This window comes from Megalobrama amblycephala, linkage group LG20 (genome assembly GCF_018812025.1).
Source record: "Megalobrama amblycephala isolate DHTTF-2021 linkage group LG20, ASM1881202v1, whole genome shotgun sequence".
Classification (NCBI taxonomy): Eukaryota; Metazoa; Chordata; class Actinopteri; order Cypriniformes; family Xenocyprididae; genus Megalobrama; species Megalobrama amblycephala.
Genome location: NC_063063.1, coordinates 17531110 through 17554219, shown reverse-complemented (window position 1 = coordinate 17554219; position 23110 = coordinate 17531110). Strand labels below are relative to the sequence as shown.

The following is a 23110-nucleotide window of genomic DNA, read 5'->3' as shown; positions in this document are numbered from 1 at the left end:
GAAATAAATTATGAAAATAAGTGAACTATTATTTGAACAATGGCAATACACTTAACTGGATGCTAGATGAAAATAAAGAATTAAAGAGCCATTGCTCAATTAGTGATTGAGTTTGAACAGGTTTAAGTTAATTTATGTATTTTAACCATCTTTTGAAATGTTTAAAATGATTTCAGAGAAACATCACAGAATCAATAAAATACATTGCTAACACTCACTTATGTTTGTTCTGTTGTTTTCCCACCAAAATGATGTCACTTCCTGGAGGAGCTGGTTTTGGTTAGTTAAAGGGATATTGGACTACCTCTTTAAAAAATATGGTACGTTCGAGTCATGTTGGACAGATCATATTTAAGAGTTCTAAAGCACTTGAACGGCACCAAAAATTCCTTATTACAATAGGGATTTACTCAGGATTTTCTTTGTCACAAATTTGTTAAAATATATTTAACTATTATTGTTATTCAAAATAAAACTAGCAATGTTGCATGCTCAAAACAGTATTGTACATTTACATTTGCAATCGCTGATGTTTCTGATGTCACAAACTACCTTGTAACCAATCACATCAACAAGTGGATTTCTGAACTGGTGCGAGTGACTGGAGGCGGGGCTAAATTTGTATATTCATAGAAGAGCGTATACTAAATGAGGAAAGGGTGTGGAGTTACATTCAAGCTATTTTAAGACATGAAGAAAGTTTAAATATGTCATTTTGGTGATCAAAGATGAGTTTTAAGGGATAAAATTATTGACTACAGGGGGACTTTAAGAGAAGATGACTGGAGAAATCTTGCTGTCTTGCTCAACTAAAGTGATTTGAATACAACTGGGCTGTGTTCAGCTCCGACAAAACATTGCACGAAACACCCTGTTCTGATGATGCAAGAGTTGCAACTATGGCAGCTGAGAAGGCCATTCTTTGTGTTCTTTTTGAAGAATTTGATAATGCTATATTTTTACTATAAAACACTTACGACAAACATCTCTTCTAATGTCTTTAATTGTTGTGTATAACGAGCTGCAGCGGACACATTTGTAAACGACTTTACTCGGAACCATTGTGCGAGCTGTCTCTTTAATACCGCGTGGTTTATATACATGTTGCTGCTGATTGTGCTGACATTTTTGACACACCCACCAAACAATAGAAAATGTATCTCAAACCCCGTTTCACACCGTTTTCTGGATACATGTCATTCAACCCAAAAACCGTAGCAAAACATTGCGCACAGGTTTGAACTTGAACGTGCCATTATGTCATTATGTCTTCCCAACTCGTAAAACTTGCCAGGACTTGAATGCGCCAATATTCCAAGAATTCATTTTGTTTGAACTTTTTATAAGATAAAGTATGCCAAAAAATAATACCTCAAATATTTCTCTATCAGTTAGCTGCCAGCTAATTAGCAATATTTGCTCCAACCATAGTTCAATTATTTAAAATTCATCCCTATTCTCTATAATTGAAATATTGCCATAAAACTGCTGAACCTAATAATTCCAGGTCTGTTCATTTTCCTTTATAGAAACAATACTGAACAATATATGAATAATAACTTCAAATTCTTAATAAATTTGATATATGATATATTATAATACCACATTCCTAATTATATATGTAGTATTTTGGTGACACTGAGAAATAGAAACAAAATACAAGAGAAAATAAATGATAGTTTGTTTTATTCTCAACAATAAAGGCAATGTAAATTTCCAAAACATAGTTCCAGATATGGGTGCAGATAAGCTTGGTGAGCAACTTCCAGCTCTTATTTAAGCACAAGTGCCCCGGGCCCTCTAGGTTTAACATTAGCCGCATGCTAACATCTAGCAGATCTCTAAAAGTTATGGGGTATGAACTGCCTCGGATACAAAAAAGTCTGTACCTAAATGAACTGCACATTGTTAGCTAGAACTTCATTACATCTCTAGGTCAAAACATTGAGATGAGGCAAAACATGTCTGGGTTTGTGTGATGCACTACATGAATTATAGTGACAAAGAAAATAATTTCTCTGAGTATAAAACTCCTGCTCACAGGTGTAAGGCATCTTTAACACTCTTCATTACTGTAGCAATAACCATGTATAAATGGTTTGCAACACCAAACAATAAGAATAAAGTAAATAAAACCTACTGCAACATGACAGAGGACAAAAACGCACCATGTCGAAGTGATATTTTAAGGAGAGAGGAAGCCAGGTCCAATATGACAAATCAACATACATTTAAAATCAGCTGCATTTGAAGAGGACCACGTTAGTTTACCACAGACCAATACAAAAATCAGGGACAAAATAAACAAGTTACAACAAGAAACACTTGAGAAACCTGAATATTGGTGCCAGTTTGTTTTGAGACCACATCATATACAGCAAAGCAGTGAAACCTGCAGCCTCAGAACAGAAGAAACCGCTTTATAGTTCTCAAAGTCATGAGGACGGAGATTTTAAGATATGACAGCGTGATGGTGTTATAATAGAGGAGATGGGGGTAAATTTTCATTTGTTAAAAAGGCTGGAGGGGGAAATTCGAGAGGTTTATGGGTGCTTTTGTCTTCTTTTTGCAAAGGGAACTGTGTGTCATTTATGTAAAGGTCAGGCCAGCCTCATTGTACACCTTGAAGACCTTCTCGATGGCATTGACGTAAGCTGCCGTCCTCAAATCCAAGCCCAGGTTGTACTTGTTTGCCGTGCGCATAATTTGCTGTAAAGGAAAATATTACTTCATGAATACAGGTCTGACTACATTAAAGCACATTTACAAAGCAGAAAGAGCATCAATAAACATTAACGACATCTGTGCAATGGGCGAGGTGGCTTTCTTTGCATGGTGATCATACTGCACTAGACTAAAATATGCCTGAAGCTAGGGCTGAACATTGTGGACAAGTTAAAATTAGCCTTTAACCGGTTCACAACAAGACGGTGCTGATATAAAGCAGCTGAGGTGGAGTAAAGGGTGGTTCCTGCTCTACCTGGTGTTGTTTTACAGGCAGTATAACTGAGTGGTTCTATGGGCGTCAATTTCAGCATCAAAACCTTTGAATGACATTAAAAGAAAATAACTTACCCTGGCCGACCTCTCCATGGTATAGGCAAGACCAGAGTGCACAATGTCCTTCTCAGAGGCGCCCTGTCAAACACAAACACATTACATTAATGCACAAACATGACCTGAGAGTTAAGATTTGCATCTTGAAGAAAACTCCAAGGCTTTGTTCACAAGGCACATAAAATCAATGTTTTTAAATCCAATCTAATCCTATACATTTGAGTCAATGACATGACGGGTAATTTTTTTTGTCCAAAAGCCTTAATAATAATAAAACACAAAGATATGACATCCAAAGTACCTAAGGAAGTACAACTAGATCTCTTTTATCGAATCCAAAAGGTTTTAATTATATTTTGCTACATATAAAAGGTATTTTAAAGACTTTGAAGTGTCAAAAGGTCATTCGGTTTAACCGTCCAAAGGCCAATACAGCCACTTCATTTGTGATTAATATATCTTAAAATGTAATAAATGTTAGGGGTGTGACGATACGGGTATCTCACGAGACGAGAGGAGACTCGAGATTGAGTTCACGAGACGAGACAAGATTTTTACACACTATTTTTAAGAAATCCTCAATGGCGAAATACATGACTAGAAAAAATATTCTGCAGGTGTATTTGAAATGTTTTAACTAATCATCTCGTAATGAATGTCATTTCAGTTCTACTTTCTTAGTATGAATTATCATATGCAGTAAAAGACAACAATACTCAAGTTCTGTAAAAGGTTTTGCCACAAACTCAACTGACTGACTTCTCTCCTGTATTTCAGTCTCTTTAGGCCTTACTGTACATGATTTATGAGCTTCTACAACCTTTGACCTCCTAACTGAACTCCTTTCCACAAACTGATCATAGAAATTAAAACAGTATAAATAAAAATGTTAACACTTTACAATAAGGTCTCATTTATTAACATTAATGTATTAACCAACATCAACTAATAATGAGCAATATATTTGCTACAGTATTTATTAATCTTTGTTTATGTTAGTTAATAAAAATAGTCATTCATTGTTAGTTCATGATAGTTCACAGTGCATTAACTAATGTTAACAAATGAAACCTTATTGTTTGTGCTTAATAAGATTAAGAGAAACTTATTTTTTTTATGGTAACACTTTACAATAAGTGCAACCATAATCGCACTCTCTCAATATTCAAAAGTGCAAATAAGACCAACTTTTTCTTTGATACAGAGCTAAGAGATGGTTACAACTACACTGCCCAGCCTAAAATAGCTTTAATATTGAGAGATATTTGCATTCATCAGGGAGCCGCTTTCAAAATGCGGGTATTGAAATCGCGTTTGAATGCGCACGCGCGTTTACTTTCACTTTTAGCGATCGCGCGTAACTCTGTAAATATGGAGCGGCGGCAACCGTTATCCAACTGAATTAAACGTTTTTTATTTAAATACAAAGCAAAACTACAGTGGAGGCGTAATGTAAACGTAGAGGTGGCATATTCTTTCTCAATCATCCTAACACTCTGTCATGGCAACAACATCACGAGACTACTTGTCGCCTCGACGAGAAATCTCGTCACATATTAGTCTCGCGAGATCTCGTGCCACGAGATCTCGTGACACCCCTAATAAATGTATATATTTTTTATTTTGGCATGATTTTATAACATCATATATCAACATTGTGTGTAGAAGTCGTTGCTTTGTTATTAGAAAGAATGTCCGGAAAAATGAATTTCAATATTGTCATTTTGAGTAACCAATATAAAGGGACCATTTTGGATCAAATCATGCAGTCAGTATCATGTGACAGGATGTGACATCATTCAGATACCTGCAAAGGACCACATGGTTGTGAAGCAAAGTAACTAACTATTTGAAAAATTTATGTTTTCACTTGCTCATACGCATGTCCCGAAATATCAGGTAATTTGGTACAACCGCTATAAAACATGGAAAATGTTGTAAAATTTAAAAACTTGTACTAAATATAAAATGTTTAATTGTCCTTTTGCTAGCTAGCTAGATATCAACCTGTTAGCATTATTTGAAAATATCGTCATTCGGTATGACCAAAAGTGTCATTCAGTAAAACCCGAAATTTTTGTTCAACCTGAATGACTTTTTGGTGACAAAATTTGTCCTTCTTGTAAAAAAAAAAAAAAAAATGACAAAAGCAATGTTACTTGATTATAAAAACAACAATCTCATTGTTAACACTTAATAAAACTTCAAAATTAATTATATTTCCATTATGTTTATATTTATATTATGTTTATGTTTATATTTATATTTCCATTATGTTTATATTTTTTTTTTGCTTTTTTTACACTTTTAAAAACCTTATTCATCAACGACCCATTTATTGTTTTGTTTTGCTGCTACCACAACAATTGACTAAACAGATTTGAAATAATTATGCCAAAAATATAAAAAAATTAAATAAGAAAAAAAGAAGAATATAATAATAAATAAAATATAATACATAAAAATAAATAAAAGATACATTTAAAAAATTTATTAATTAAATAGAAAACAAAAAAATGCACACAAAGCAAAAAAGGTAAAACGTTATGAACACTCACAGCTACGCGGGCCTGGAAATCAGCGGTGGGGACAATGGGGATGGGGCCGCCCTGCTTTCCAAACTTCCTTTCAAGACTCTCTTGCACAGACACTGGAAGAAAGAACCAAAAAAATAAACAAGTTGATCAAGAGGTTGTAAGAGTGGTATTTAATAAAATGCACAAAAGCACAATTTCAGGGTGCAAATTGTCACTAAAATAATCAACGTTTAAAACATTTTTTAAATGTATGCTTTGTAATTGATAAAGCTGACTTTTGTGCTGTGCTGATTTGTGTTAAAAGGGACCACAAATAAAGTCACCTTTATTTATGATCATTTATTTATACCTTTATTTAATTATATTTATTTTTGAAATCAGTACCATCACACTGTAATGTTAAAAGCCAACATTACTTTAGGTCAATGACTCTTCAAAAGCAGCTTCATTACTCTGGCTTCAATCCCATCTAATTACAGCAAATTACATTAATGACTCTTTTTTTTTGAAGGGCTAGCAGAATCTGACATCTGGTTGTCAATTTAATTGGTATAACCAAGGAGAGAAAGAGGAGCCTGGTCATGTGAACAGTACATATAGAACACAATAGCAGGGGTGGTGCAAAGTTTGCAAACCGTACATTAACGGACATCTGTGCAATGGGCGTCAAAACAGTCTACATGCTAAGAAAAAAATGCCAAAAGGGAGGGAGTGATGCAAGCAAAGGGAATCACGAGGGAAAAACAAGAACACTAAGGGTGTTACAGAGAACATTCTGAAAAGATCAAGATGCATGTCAGCAGACAATAGCTTTTAATGATGTCTCCAATGCATTCATATGATGCAAGTTCAGCGCCACCTCTATTGATTCAAGCTGCTACTCTATGAGTGACTGAAGCCTATAGGATGTTGTAGGGCTGCTGGAGGAAGTTTAAACATACTCAGCAGGTGGTAGTTGGAGTCCCTCTCGTACTTGAAGGTCAGGCGACCATAGCTGACATGGTTCAGGTTTTTTAGCCACTCAAAGTAGGAGACTGTGACACCACCAGCATTCAGGTACATGTCCTGCACATCAAGAAATAAATTATTCCTATTTCTGTTTTCCTGGAGCAAGACAAAGTTTGAGAGAATATAACAAAATTCTCTTACTGGAATGACCATGATGTTCCTCTCTATGAAGATCTTGTCAGCATCTGGTGTAGTGGGACCATTAGCACCCTCAGCAATAATCTGAATCCATAAAATATCATTTAAACATGAGCATTTAAACAAGGGCATTTAAACATAACCAGCTCAACTGGATGATGCTGTTGATGTCAGACCTTAGCTTTGATATTGTGAGCGTTCTTCCTGGTCAGCTGTTTCTCTCCAGCTGCAGGGATGAGGATATCACACTGAGCTTCCAGAATGTTTCCCTCATACGGCTGAGAGTTGGGGAAGCCCACAATGGTACCATGTTGCTAAAGACAAAGCGCAAACATATTCAAAAACTAGTTCAAGTATAGAAAGAAGGGCAAATTCTCACTAGAGTTTCAGAAAAATGATTGTAAATGGACCCTTAACTGACCAGTTTGTAGTCCTCCAGCTCTTTGGGGTCCATGCCGTTGGGGTTCCAGATGCTGCCATCGATCTCAGCAATTCCCACACATTTGGCACCATAACGGTGAAGATAACGCATGGAATGCAGACCCACATTGCCGAAACCCTGCATGACAGGACACAAATCTAGGTGAACTTGTGATTACAAAACTCTTTTTTTTTTTTTTTTTTTTTTGTGGAAGTGGTGCCCCCTTGTGGTTTGCATTGGCTCTACATAGAGAGGGGCAGGGATGACGTCAAAACCCGGAAGACTAATTCAAGATTTTCATATGGGGTTTTTCAATTTATAGTAAAATAAGGTCTTTGGTAAACCTAATTTGACTATACTTTAACATTTTGTTCTACAATGTAAACTACATACTCACACCCCAAACTGTCATATCTAATTAAATAAACATAACAGCATAAAAATTCACGATTTCAATATTGGTGTATGTAAATTTTAAGTTGTAGAACAAAATCTAGTTACCATCAAGTTTACCACTGACCTTATGCATGTCAATAATAATAATAATAATAATAATAATAAAAACATTATAAAACCCCATAGGAAAATATCAAGGGAACCAGCTGCAAATTAGTCTTCCAGGTTTTAATGTCGTTCATGCACCTCTCTATTAATACTAGTATTTAAATAAATTATTATTATTATTCATATCAAAATAATCAAACTCAAATCTAAATTAAAATGCCAAAAAAACATGTAAAACCATGATGTAAACTAAAAAAATATTTCATATAATATTATTATAGTAAAAATGAATAAATTCTGAAATAAAAATAGTAAAATAAATATTTCTTTTTCCTACTCAATAACTTGTTTTTAATTGAAGAGTATACAGTTCTTGAAACTTCCAAGGTCACAAAATGAATTGTGATTAATTAATTTAATAATTAATATCAATACTCCTAGTTTCAGTTTATACAAAACATGCAGCTTTGTCACAATTTCAGAAGAATTACTTAAATATCTGGGAGCCTTTGAATATTTATCTAAATGTTTATCTTCTATCCACATCAAAAGGCATTTCTGGCAAGTTGTCATGTGCATGTCGAAAGGGGAAATGCATATGGCTGCTCACACTACAAAAGGACAAATGGGAAGCAGTCATACCAACTCAGTGCAACAGAATTATGTAATCAATTCCTCTCCTGGGGCTTTGTTTCATACTAATGACTAGGCTATCTCTTCTCTGCATTGCTCTAAATCCATAACACGTGACAGCATCTTCTCTACACATGCCAGTAAATCTTTAAAAAGAAAACTGTAATTTTGTGAGACGGTAATCCCAGAGCAACAGCTGATGAGAATCCCCTCCCCCTGATGTCTGGGCTGCACTGATTGATTTTAGGAGTCTCGACCACATTGTGGTTAAGACTGAAATTCATCAGAACCCAAAGACTGCAACAAAACCACTTTCGGCTTTATTTGTAAGACTCTAAATCTTAATCCTAGAGAATAAAAGCACAGGTTCATAGTAAAGTCAACAAATTTCACAGCTGCAATGGAGAGCAGTTATTTGTGGTATCTGCAGTGGGATTCTTACGGCACATGATTCAAAGGAACTGAGACGTACTACATGCTGACATATAATTAACTCTTCCCTTTTTGTGTCAGCAAAACTGATATTTAGTCAGCATAATATTCTGTCACTGGGTTATTTCAGCCAAAAATGAAAAATTCCATCATCGTTTACTAACCCTCATATCGCTCCAAAACTGGTATAACTTTCTTATGTGCAACACAAAAGTATAATGTTAACAATGCTTTTTCCATAAAATGAAAACATATTTTGACCAGCGGCGGTCATGTTCCAAAAATAACAAAAGTAGTCCATATGACTTATGCACAATATTGAAAGGCTTCTTGAAGTCATACGTAAGAAACATTTTAGGTGATGTCAAACTTTTATTTAATTTTTTTTTTTTTTGGAGCTTGACTGTTCCTGGTCACAATACGCTTTCACTGTATGAAAAAGATCAGCGTGGACATTCTCCTAAACATCTTTATTTGATAGAAATTTGATTTTATTTTACCCTACCAGTGAAATTTTATTGTATTGTATAGAAAAACTATATGCCAATTATTCAAATATATGTTGCAACTGTCAGTTTAACCTCTTCAAAAAGTCCTCTATGTATGTACCTGAATAATAAATGTTTTGTCAGCAAATCCAGGGGTCAGGCCCAGTTTGCTCATGTAGGAGGCTTCATTGATGAAGTTCTCAATGCCATGGAAGACTCCACGACCAGTGGCTGAGATTCTGCCATGGATGCCACCCTGGCTAATGGGTTTACCAGTCACACAGGCGTGGGCATTGATATCCTACAGAATCAGAAATAAACAGAACAAAAAAAAAAATATTAGTGTGTTATATTTTCTACCACAATTACACATGCACAAGAACAAAACAGCATTATTACAGTTAAATGAAAAAAAAAAAATCTTGAAATAAATTGTTTTTTTAAAATATAGATTTTATTTCATTTAACGTTTATTTCAGTTAGTCACTAAGGCATTCTCATTTACATTTACTTTATGTACAAAATATCAAACTAAAACTGAAAAATGTAATTATATAGACATTTAAAAAAAAGTAATACAAATGACAGCAAAATTACAATAAAAACAGAAAATATAAAAATAAAAAATAAAATATTTTAAAATAATTAAAATATTTACTCATGTTTCCTATTCCACGAAACAATACTTTTTCTGTTAACTTTAAAAAATAAAATAAAATAAATAAATAGATAGATAAATAAATAAAAGATACACAAGCTTTTTTTTTTTTTTTTTTTTCAAGTACACATTAATGTGGAACCAATAATGAAAAAGAAAAAAAATTCTGGAACTGAATGTAATGGAAAACATTCAGTTCCAGAATTTTTTTTCTTTTTCTTTAAATGAAACCCATTCTGAATAATAAAAAAAGGCAGTTCTTGGTTCTCAACAACACTTCAGCCAACAGTGGTTGCCTGTTCCTCATCCAAAAACAAGCACCAATCAGGGGTGTTCAGTGGGTAGGATGAGGACAACATGTGATACTCTGACAACCAGAGTTCTTGGATTGATGTGAAGGGGTCAAATGCTGTGGTAAGGGTACGTGAGAGGGGTCACACACCAAATGCAACTTGCAAGCCTTCCCAAGGGCAGCTACTGTAGCCCTATTTATGTCACTGAATGAGGAACAGCAGTGAGATAGAAGACCTGTGCTCTACTCACAGATGACACACAACAGCAAATGGAACAGCAGTGGTTACTGAAGGGGACGGACAACATACAGCAACCTAATTAACCTTCAAACCAAACCATAGCTCCAAACATATAAACATGTAATATATACAGTGTATATATAACTTAAGCTATCAAATCATATGCACCAACTGCTGAACATTCCATCAAGATGATTTGCATGTCCGAGTCAAAGATTATTCAATGTTTCCCTCGACTGCCGCTGTGCACAAATCTGCTGAGAGTGCAGTATTAGTGATTATTGCCCTTTATAAACTCAACTATATTCCAGTCCACTGATACGTCAAATTATTTACTGTTCCCTTGCAAACAGAGATTCCCTTGAGTCTGAAACACCAAGCAACGTTTATTATAGCGAGACCATTTTTAATTTGTCAGTAATGGTTTGTATTGGATATTTCATTGTTCATGCTCATTTCCCCTATTTTTTACATTTAGACCAGTGTTGTTTTAGAGGCTGTTTACACAACACCGTTTTCAACTAAAACTGGAAAACTTTTTATGAGTTTTGGCTGTTCATTTACACAACAACGGCGTCTTGGGGGCATGAAAATACAAACTTTTGAAAATGGAATTCCAAGTTTAAGTTGTGAAAACAACACCATTATCATCTCCGTATAAACTACAAAAATGTGAATTTGTGAAAATGGTGATGTCATGCCCATGCATATTACATGTTCAGTCTATAGGGGTGTGGTGCTTCTTTACAAAGTAACATTGCCATCTACTGGACTGGCAGAAGAATACAGCGTTTTAGTATTTTTTGTTGATCTTTGTGTGAACGGGAATCCTTTTGACAACAGTAAAAAATGCAATTTTCCGTACGCGATTTGCAAAGGAAAATGAAAACTTTTCCATTTTAGTAGTACATCATTGTCATTTAAACATACCCTTAGTGAACTAAAACTATTAAAATTCATTAAAGGATTAGTCCACTTTTAAAAAAACTTTTCCTGATAATTTACTCACCCCCATGTCATCCAAAATGTTCATCTCTTTTTTTGTCAGTCGAAAAGAAAATAAGGTTTTTGATGAAAACATTCCAGGATTATTCTCCTTACAGTGGACTTCAATGGCCTCCAAACGGTTGAAGGTCAAAATGACAATTTCAGTGCAGCTTCAAAGGGCTTTAAACAATACCAGATGAGGAATAAGGGTCTTATCTAGCAAAACGATCTGTCATTTTCGAAAAAAAATACATATGTATATGCTTTACAAACACAAAATATCGCCTTGAACGTACTTCCAGTTTCCGCATTCTTCAAAACGCTTATGCTGTATGTCCTACGCCTTTCCTATTCTACTTACAGGAAAAAAACGAAACTGGCGCCGCGTTCATTACTAATAAAAATTAAATAAATATAAATTAGAGCTAAACTGAAATATAAAAGAACTAATAAAAATGAGCACATTAAAAATTTAAATGAAAACTGAAAATATAAAAATAAAAGCTCATTTGAAATAAAATACTAGTATATAAATAATACTAAAATAAAACAGATTGATTTATTTTTGTCATCTAATGCTCACTTAAAGCATTATTTAATACATTTATTTAATACGTAATCTTTAGCAAATCTCAAAATGAATATTCATTTTTCATATTGTATATTAACACCTAAATTCACTTGTAGCTTTAAAAAAAACTGATTTTTTTTTTCAATTTTTTTTTTTTATTTATTTATTTTAAAAATATAGATATTTAATTGAATTTAATTTAATAAATCGATTTATTTGTTATGGGCCATAATCTCTTATCTAACATTAAGGCCACAGAAAAAGGTAATGTTACATAAAATGCTGTATTCTTAGGTCAAGTTGTTTCCAGAGTGTCATAGTGCTTGGATGTGACTGGACTCTTGTCCAATCTGGCATCCAAAGACCCTTACATGTCTTTTCAGGATTAGTAAAGCTGGATATTGTTTAACATAGTCATTACCCTCCCATTTAAAATTATAAAAAAAGTACAAGACATGACCATTGTTTTGTTGCCATGGTGATAGTGCTAGTGCTGCATTAGGGGATGATGTAACTATAATGAGAGCCCTCTAGGAGAAATAACCCTGACCACAAGCACCATAGCAAATACGGAGACTGAGTGAAAATCTGTACAAGTGTGGCCGTTTTTGTAATTCCAAGGCAATCTGCAGCCTGTTTCTGCTTCAGGCACCTTCATACTCCAACTGACCCAGCTGTCATCCAAAATCATATCACAAGAAGGAAAAACACTAAAATATGCACATACATAATAAGAAAGCAAACTGGTTGCTATTGTCAGAGCAAACAAAGCTGTGACTTATCCATTTATTAGGGCACAAAGGTAAACACTGCACAGTCTGTCATATAGATAGCATAACACTATCAAAGATAGACAAACAAAGGGTGTAAGGTTCCTGATAAAGCTACAAAAAGATGAAAGAGATTTACAACTTATAGAAGATCTCTGTGGACTATTGTTTTTGTGCTTATTGTTCAAACACCCATTATGGGATATGTTTTTTAATCTTTCACTTTTGTTAAAAGAGGCTAGGCATTCAACTACAAGTGTAAAAACCTCAGAGTTTTATGGGTATATGGCATTAATAATAATTTAATAAAGCATTAGAAGAGATAAACAGTTGCTTACAGTGTGGGCAATAGTGTTAGCATAGGTGTCAGCGATCCAGGACATCTCCCTCTCACCGGTGCTCATGTCAGGGGCGGGTACGTCAATGCCAGGTCCTGAATGGAAAGAATAAGGAAGGGAGAGGGAGAAGAAATTGCTTACAACTTGTCAGCTGTAATTGTGTTATGAATGCAGACGGTGGTCATGTGAGCAGGCACATGAACCACGCTAAATGTACTTAAATATGAATGCTCGATTGTTTGCACATCTCAGGGAAAAATTAGGATGGAACGCAACAAATGATCTGAGAAGGCAGCTTGTGTTGTTTTTAATGGACAGCTGGTTTCAGTTCCCACTCTGACGCTGTGAGAGCGGACCGCCCTTCCCCCCACACCAGTGCCAGTTGCTTTGGCCAGGGAAAACAGGAAGGCATCCAGATAAACAGTTACGCGGACAGCCTCACACCCGGAATACATTTCCAAAAACAGCTCCAGTGGGGGCAGAGAAGCACACAGCGTGGCTTATTTTTGACAGCACCAGGGTACTGAAGCTCTTCCGGGTTAAAAGACCAGGGAAGTGAAGTTAATAATTCAATGAGGATTTCCTGATATCTCCAGATTTGTTGCAATGCAGTGATATCACAAAAGGTATTCTATAATGCTTAAGTGATTGTCAGAAACATATAAGCTTTGAAAGAATGCATCTGCTAAGACCATAAACAGAACTATATTTTAAGTGGTGTACTGTAATATTTACAATTATTTAAGTATTCACATTACTTTTAAAAAGTTTGGGGTCTGTAATTTTTTTTTTAATGTTTTTAGAAGTTTTGTATGTGCACCAAGGCTGATCGAAATATAATAAAACGGTAAAATATTACAATATGCAGTTTTTAAAAAGTATATATTTTAAAATATAATTTACTCCTGTAATGTAAAAGCTAAATTTTCAGCATGATCACTTCAGTCTTAAGTGTCACATGATCCTTTAGATATCATTCCAATCTGCTCTAATTTGGTGCTCAAGAAACATTTCTTCTTATTATCAATGTTGAAAACTGCTGCTTAATGAATCAAACTCACCAATGAATCCCTTTTTGGCCAGCTCAATGGTGAATCTTCTTGTGATTTTCTCCAACTCATTATCCTGAACGGCACAAAAAATAAAATAAAATAAAATAAAATGTAAATCAAAAAATGCTTCTCTGCAGCAAAAATGTAACACTATTTTTCCCCTCTTATAACTTATGATAGCCATAAAAGCAAAAAAAAAGGACATAAACAGAACAAACATAAACAAAGATCTACAGCTGTACACTGAAACACTTTATATTGTGGACTACATTATTCAGGCCTTCATCCAATCAGGGAGCAAGGCCCATTTAAAAGAGCAAGGAGGACTGATGGCATGAAACGTGTTTCCACTTCATCGAGCCCATGAAAAAGGCAAACACAGCCAACCGACACGATAAAGAGTTATTTCTGGAGTCTGAGTGCTCAGAGTCTATACATGCATGTTGGGTACTTACAGAGTAATTCCTGGGGTTGATTTTCACTCCAGCTTTAGCTCCGCCAAATGGCACATCTAGAAGAAGATAAATAATGTGTAATCTAGGAGTCTTCAACTCGACGACTTATTAAAAACAATGTATTTGAGTGTAAGAGAGAGCCCTAAAGCAATATACCAAGTGGAAAATTCACCCAAATTAGATGTTGAGGAAAAAAACAAAAAAAAAAAAAAAAAAACAAGCTTACCCACAACAGCACACTTGTATGTCATCAAGGAGGCCAAAGCTTTAACCTCATCCACAGACACATCCATGCTGTATCGGATACCTGAAAAAGAAAAGGAAAAGGACCCATGAAACTGAACTTAATCACAGCTAATACAAAGAGTCAATTGGTTACTAAAGCCTCGGTAGATCTTTCCTCTACTGACTAATGAGGATTTAACACCAAGAACACACAATGGGCTTAAACAAACAGGCATTTTGAAGCTATACAGACTCTTGGCTAGTGTTGCAAGCTGTGTCTTCATGCTGAATTGACTGAAGATAAACGGGACAGAATAGGACAAGAAAATGTCAGACTTAATGAACGACTCTGTCACTTTTTGTGTATAATTAGACAAGAAAACATATGTAAGACTAGTTAAATTTCAAACAAAGCAGTTTAGTAATAAACCAAGCTTAGACCATTTTTTTTTAGACTTTTACATGGGTTCACCAGATCATGTTCTAAGGACACACGTCACATTTTCCAGCTATGCAGCTAAAATTCCAGCTCAACTTGTGTGCTCTGGTCACACTCCATTAAGACAGGTGCTACCATCACTTCCTTCTTTGGCGCCTTATGTTGGCTTCCTAAATCCGGCAAGTCATAGTCACGGACATAACCTCAACGGACACAGAGTAATAAAGCATACTGCTACACATACATACGTGACACACACCTTGAGCGCACTATGATTTTAAATGACAAACCATGTGTCCTATTATGCAACAATAAATGTGTCAATAAATGAATGAATCAGGTTTGCAAGTAGATCTTCATTATTGCTTATCTGTGTAATCAAAGGGACACATTGAAATGCACAATCAAATTTAGCGTTGCATGGAAAAAAATGACTAAATCCAGTCATTTCTTTATTAACGTGTGCATTCAGGAGTTTAACGTGAGGGCAAAAAAGTTTCCCGCGCAGATTTCAGGTTGGTCGTGCGCATTTGCCTTACTGACCAGCAGAAGTGACTACTGTGTGAGCTTCTGCTTTATACGCTGTTGACAATGGACAATGAACCTATATTTGCATGCAAAATTTGTGACCACACCTTAATAATGCACATCATGTAAGATTAAAAATACACTGCAAAAAGAAACAAAATATTTGGGAAAAAACAAACAAACAAACAAAAAAACACTAGGTATCCATTGGACCAATGAATTTCCATTCATTCATGATTGCTGGATAAGGATTGCATGAATATTCACAATAAAATATAATATAATATAACATATAACATAACATAACAAGAAAGGACAGTACAAATTATCCACATATACACAAGATAAAAGGAAAAACATGGAAGTACATAATGTTCTGTTTGACCTGGAGAGGTAAAGGGTATCTGAATGTCATGTGTGCTGGGGGAGTCCTGTGTATTTATGAGAATGTGTGTGTGTGTGTGTGTGTGTGTGTGTGTGTGTGTGTGTGTGTGTGTGTGTGTGTGTGTGTGTGTGTGTGTGTGTGTGTAGGCTGTACTGACTTGGGCTGCATCATGAATCTTGATTGATTGTGTGAACGAGTGTGTCTGTCTCTAGCACGCACTGCCACAGCCTGGCAGACGTATCAATCCCTTTTACAATTAACATAAATGACACACTGCCATCCTGCAAAAGCAGTAGAAAATGAGACTGGGGATAATTAGTGATATTTAAAGACTGATTTGCTCACAATGTTTCTGTAAATGCAGATGAGGATGCCTGGCCAATTATGTGCTCTAATGTTTAATCATATTCAATATTCATAATACAAGTGAGAAAGCTGCCAACATACAGGCTAACAGATATGAACCACCGAACATGATGCTTATTTTATTGCTGAAAAAAAAAATTAATAAGAAAATCAGCCCCTCTAGGCGTCGTTTTGTCTGCATTTAATAGCTCGCCAGCTGCACAGATGTGTTTTTTCCGCTATAGCTGAAATGGTCTACACACAGAGGGGAGGGGAAAGTGGTGCGAGAGAGCTGGCAGGAGCTCTTGAAAGGAGGAATGACTCAGCACAGATCACCTACTGCACCTAACAGACGAGGGAAAAAAAAAAAAAGAAGAAAAAAAAAAAACAAAACACAGGAGACCTTTCCCAGCATCCCTTTCGACTCCAAATGTGCTTCATCATAACCTGGATGTGCACAAGTCTGACTCACGCCATCCTTTTTGTCCTATTACTCTTGCACATAAAGGATATGCAGCCAAAACATTTCTGCTGATCCAATGATTCTGACATTCACGTGCACGACTTTGGCTGATGAAACAGATGATGAAATGCACATAGCCATTAGCTGACAGTGTGTGCTGGCTGAATTGCTCTTGTACTTTGTAATGTGTACCTAATCTTGTCTATTACACATAGATAATGTTAATCACAGCACTTTTGTTAGTGATAGTTGCTGAGATCAAGAGTCTGTGTCTCATGAATGATTAAAAGTGCTGCAACTGATGTTGACCATTTTGCTAATTTGTGCAACATGTGCAAATTTTAACTACAAGCCACCAGAATGTGCAAAATGATTCACAAGCAGCTAGTGTTTCTGATTGGCTGGTTTTCATTGTGATTTACTCAAGGTGCTCCACTTTGTGCCTGGCAAGCTTTAAATGGGGAACCTTTCACCAAATGCAATATTTGTAGGGATATTTTACGAATGACATTCAAAAATGTAACAAATTTGCTAGCTGGTAATGGTTTGGGAAGAGAAAATGATGCATCAAAAGGTTGTTGTGCTGAGATGATTATTAGCACTGGTCTTATCAGAATCACACTGATGGGGTTAGTTAAAATCATGAAGGAATGAGATGGGGACTTGGTTCTATATGCAATGTTTGGATTTTGAGATATGCACGCTGCACTCAAAATGGAGGCAGATAGTGGTAAAAAATTATTCGAGAATTCCTGCATATGTTACCAGTGAAAACTAAGTAATTTTCACTGGAAGGTCCAGTTATGATAATATCTACAACATGCATTTGCAAAATAGACATAATTAATTTAATTTCATGCCAACTTTAAAGGGGACCTATTATGCCCCTTTTACAAGATGTAATACAAGTCTCAGGTGTCCCCAGAATGCATCTGTGAAGTTTCAGCTCAAAATACCCCACATATAGTATATTATAGCTTGTCAAATTTGCCCCTATTTGGGTGTGAGCAAAAACATGCCATTTTTGTGTGTGTCCCTTTAAATGCAAATGAGCTGCTGCTCCCGGCCCACTTTCTAGTAGATTGCTCAACAACAACAAAGGTGGAGAATCTCACACAGCCAAAATGATGATTGTCAGTAACGGTGTTCAGCCTTACATTGTTCAAGCCGGAGTTGGAGAGACTCAGGAAGAAGTTACAACTTTTAGAATGAAACTAGACATTTCAGAATGGTGATTTTACACAAGTTATGTTAATTGTTGTGGAGTTGATTCAACTCATCGACTAGCATGTGCCATCATGTTAATCTTTTGTGCAAATCCAGCTTTGAATTGCCTTTGAACAGCCTTTGTTGCGTGTTCACAGGGAAGGGTTTATGTAAATTTTGGGGTTTGTGATGTCACCAACCCAGGAAGAAGCTCATTGTAGTCCCTACCAGCTGTTTGTTGTAGTCATTAAAAAGCAATTTCTGTAAAAGAAAATATCTCCCTTTGCATTGAACTTTGAGCATCGTAACTTTGCAGATGTTGTTTATGCTCAAACAGCAACATTACACACTAACTAAAGTTAAAAAAGTGAACTCATAAATCAAGGACCCCTTTAAATACACACTGGTGAATCAGATGTCTCCAAACACTATGTGTAAATGAGTGGTCCTGTCAAGCAGATGACGAGTCAGAGCGCCTGAACCCTACCCCCCTATCCACCCTTAAAAACACTCTCTCACGATACGTCACCCCACAAATCACCCACAATGCAGTGCCACGATGACATCTCCCCCTCCCACTCTGTAAGGCCTCAATCTCTTGATTATCCACTGCTCCTTAACATCTGCTGTTAAGAATGAATGTGATGCTGTGGGCCTCACGTGATTTACAATGTGCTTTGGGTGTAAACCCCTTCCATTGGAGTATGCATTTCATTAAATCACAGAAAGTAGTAAATACTTATGGATCACATCTTATGCTTTTGAAACAATATAGATTGTATAAAACCTCCTCCATATCAGCTAGCACCGTTTGTTAACCTAACATGAATAAACCTAACTGAATGAAATTAATGATCCTTTGTGTAAATGAAAACACAGTTGACTTGAAACTACTTGTTTCCTTTGTTTGGCATGAGGGTAAAATCAGTTGCAAGTTAGTATAAACAGCTGAAACAGGGCTGTTCACATTAATGACCTACAGTGTAAACGTGTCTAGCAGGCAGGGCAAACAGAAACCACAGATATCAAAACACAAAAGTAACAAAACCAGGCACACAAGGAACACTAAAGCCTGATAGTCTTGCTAGGGCCATATGATTTTCCCTTTCTATTTCATATGGAATGCAAAGTTTAATACAATTTTTTTTTAAGTAATTGACTAATGCACACAGAAACACAAAATTCTCCATTCATTTTTCCATCAGTAACAAAATCTCAGCTTAAATGGACATGAAAATTTAAGAAATAAAGACAAAAATCTATTATTATTGTAAAGTAAAATAGAATATTTGGTGTAATAGTAATAATAAACTTGCACATTAACTTAGTATTAACATTATTATTATTATTATAATTAAAGAAAACACAAGCAAGAGTGCAGTTGAACTGAATATCAGGCTGTGATTCAGCCATAGATGTGTTCTGCGAAACTTTTATTACTTTTATATACAATTTTCTGTTTTGGATCATATGGTCATGCTCTGTATTGAAGCACTTTGTTATGTTTGTAAAATACTTGTTATTTTCATTTATTTAAAAGCTATAAAAATTAAAATGCAAAGCAGTATTTGAGAAAAATAAAATTGAATTTAGGAGGAAAAAAATCTTAAGTTCCTGCCCACAGTGCCTGGCTTCTGTCCCCAGGTAGCCTATAGGCTACATACACCTGTGCAGGTGCAAGGTGTGTCAAGGTGATTTATTATTGACAGGGGGTCTAGTCAAATCTAGCCAAATGTTTCAAATTGTACAAACATATTTTTTTTTTTTTTTTAAATTTAAAAAAAAAGAATAGATTTGCAAGTCATTACGTCAACATGAACGTACAACTGCAAACCGAAACCGCTGTGAAACCTTATGTTGCGCAAACACTAGACAAGCAAACTGATTTGTAATGCCTTATTACTGCACGATATAAAAAAATAAATATCTCTTACCTCCCTTGCAGGGAGTTCTGTGCTGGCTGTGCTGTGCCCGGTAACCCTCGATAACCTCCCATTCTCCGTTGTCTCTCTTGATGGGAAAGGACACGCTCAGGACGTGGTTGCAGGGCTTGATGATCTTGAGGATCCCCCGCACACGGTGTCTCTTCTGCTCCGGCGTCTCCCGGGTCTTCAGGTCCTCCACCAGCTTGTTTTCGACAATAGCAGCACCGCGATCGAAGAAACCCTCCACCATCCTAAAGAAGTTCGGGTCATCTTCCTTTTCAGCGGCATCGCTGTAGTGACGCACCCTCAGCAAGGATGAGGAAGCCGGCAGAGCGGACTCGACGCATCCCGAGGCCAGAGCGTTACCCGCTCCGCGAGTCAGCAGCTCCCCAAAATACCGGTACATGGCGACAAGGGGCTTTGAAAGTTACGCTACAATGGAGAAAGTAGAAATTAAAGGATGATGGGTTATCGACGAGGTGAAAAAGGGAAACGAAAAGGGGGGTAAATGAACGAGACAAAGAAAGCTCCTGAGCCTGTCTCGTCCAGTGTCAAAGTGACAGCGCTCATGCCGTCTCGCGCTTTAAAAGGCAGCGGCGTGTTTGGAGGAGTCGCGCGAGCAGACGGAAGGTCACGGCGTGTCAGGGAGGAGGAGAAAACGTACGCGCTACTTTTAAAACTCTTCTTCCAGCTATCTGATTCATTAATTTATGATAATTATTGCTGTTATTTAAGCTCACTTATAACATTAACATCTTAACCCTCATAGTACGTTTTCAAAATGACTTTTCATTTGAAAACATTAATAAAGATGCATATTTTTATATGTATTGCAAATGCAAAGAGAATGTATGTATGTGTGTATATATATATATATATATATATATATATATATATATATATATATATATATATATATGAAGACTTCAGATGCAAAAGCCTCTAAGTGCCATCTGAAATTTGTATGTTTATGTTCAGTTATTTCACTTTAATGGCAATGAAAATGACCTATTAATTGCCATTAAAGTGAAATTACTGAACCTAAACATACAAGCTTGATAAAAATGCTCATTTTAGAAGAAAATTTCAGATAGCACTTAGAGGCCTTTTCATCTGAAGTCTTCATATATATATATATATATATATATATATATATATATATATATATATATATATATATCAAATCAAATAAAATCAATTATCAAATATTTTGATCCTGGGGTAAAAAATAAAATAAAATAAAAAATATGCAAATAAAATCTACTACAATACTGTTGCTGATCTGTTGATGTTTTTAAATAATTTTTTCCTGGATATTATTATTATTAAATTTAAATCATTAATTCCATAGTATTGTTTTAAACATATTCACCAATTACAGCCCACATTTTTTTTCATACTCACAGATTTATAAAACTTGCTCAATATTATGTTATTTGTTAAAAAAAAAATGCTTTACATCCTAGCAACAAAGCAAATCAAAGTCAGCTGTCCACCAGTCACAAGGTCATCGCTAAATTAATGAGTTCCTGCTGTGATATTCAAAGTCAAACAACTGAAGATGAATATGGTCAATAAAGTTTATTAAATATTTATCAGACAGATTTTTATGACACACTTTAATAAACCAAGCAGGCTCTTTATTTCCTGTTGTGTTGATCTTGCTTTAAATTCAGGCCCCTCCACCAAATACATATTTACCAGCTGAAGCAAAAAGATCAGTTTTGAAAAACCAAAACTGTTGTATGTTTTTCTAACCAACTAACTTCTGATTTATTTCTGTTTCTCACTATTCATTCATCTTATCTAAAGAACCTTTAAATCATATCACTATGCACTCACTTTGTCTTTAGCCGCACAGTACCTACAATGGACAATATGGGGAAAGCGTTTTCCTGATATTGAATTCACAACAGTCTAACCTTTACACTGAGCTCACATTACCCCAATGGACTCTGCACAGAAGATAAGATTACGATTGATCCCCATGGAACCTAGTACAAATTGGCCCCAAGAAAATAAGCAAATATTAACTATAAGCTTTAGAAAGAGTATTTGCTGAGTATTTGTCATCCGAGAGAAGCACAGACGTCTCATCATGGCTAGTGTTTATGTGTAGCCAGTGTGTGAGAAATCAATCCCATCATCCTGCAAAAAATATGGCTGCACATTTATATGTCTCCCCGTTACATTGATTGTATCTCAGTTGCTCTGCTAATGGTCCGTATATGTAGTCCTGCTTTGTTCTTCGCTGGCTTAAAATCAACCAATGTTGATTTTTTTGGTACAGTAAGCTCCAAGGACAATTATATGAAAATCTTGATAGTTTATAATGTTTCAGTGATCTCGTCATGCTAATTTGTAAGGTTCATTGAGCTTACGACCTATACGTATATTGACCGAAGGGTCAGTGTATCAGGTTTTATACTACAACGATTGCCACAACGATGAGTAAATTTATTGTCAAAGAGCAGTTGAAGTCTCACATCAGAGTCAAACAGGATAAGAGAAGATAAAATTGCCGTTCAGAGAGAGAAAAATAGATGTTAGGCAACATTCAGCACTCTCATTCACAGCTAGTATCTGTGGAGTGGTGAAGAGTTGTAAAGATAAGGCAGGAAGAACTACATGTTAAACTGTTATGAGTTTCAAAAATCCAGTGCAGTGAAATAATGATGTTGTGCTCAGTGACAGTGATGCTGATGTAGACAACAGCTGTTGCTTAATTTATAACTAAATTAATACAAACACATGATGGAATTATTATTATTAATATTAGCTGGATTTATAAGAAAACACTTAATTTTTTTATATTTAATTTAATTTGTATTTTATTTGCTCTTATTGTTTTAATAACACATAAAATAAAAATATATTTATTAGTGCTGTCAAACGATTAATCGCGATTAATCGCATCCAAAATAAAAGTTTGTATTTACATATATGTGTGTACTGTGTATATGTGTGTACTATATTTAAGAAATATTTACATGTATACATTTATATATAATA

General features: G+C 35.4%; 1 protein-coding gene across 1 annotated transcript; it reads right to left on the bottom strand.

Annotated features, from left to right (window-relative positions):
* Nucleotides 1-1669: 1669 nt before the first annotated feature.
* glud1b (glutamate dehydrogenase 1b) lies at nucleotides 1670-20711 on the bottom strand. Its single transcript, XM_048171331.1, has 13 exons — nucleotides 20108-20711; nucleotides 14809-14889; nucleotides 14583-14638; nucleotides 14137-14200; nucleotides 13076-13170; nucleotides 9340-9519; nucleotides 7162-7299; nucleotides 6917-7054; nucleotides 6744-6824; nucleotides 6536-6659; nucleotides 5616-5707; nucleotides 3076-3138; nucleotides 1670-2709 (listed from the first exon to the last, which is right to left on the bottom strand). Exons 1-13 carry the CDS (start codon nucleotides 20502-20504, stop codon nucleotides 2590-2592), a joined length of 1629 nt encoding a protein of 542 aa, XP_048027288.1. The 5' UTR covers nucleotides 20505-20711; the 3' UTR covers nucleotides 1670-2589.
* Between the last annotated feature and the right edge of the window lie 2399 nt (nucleotides 20712-23110).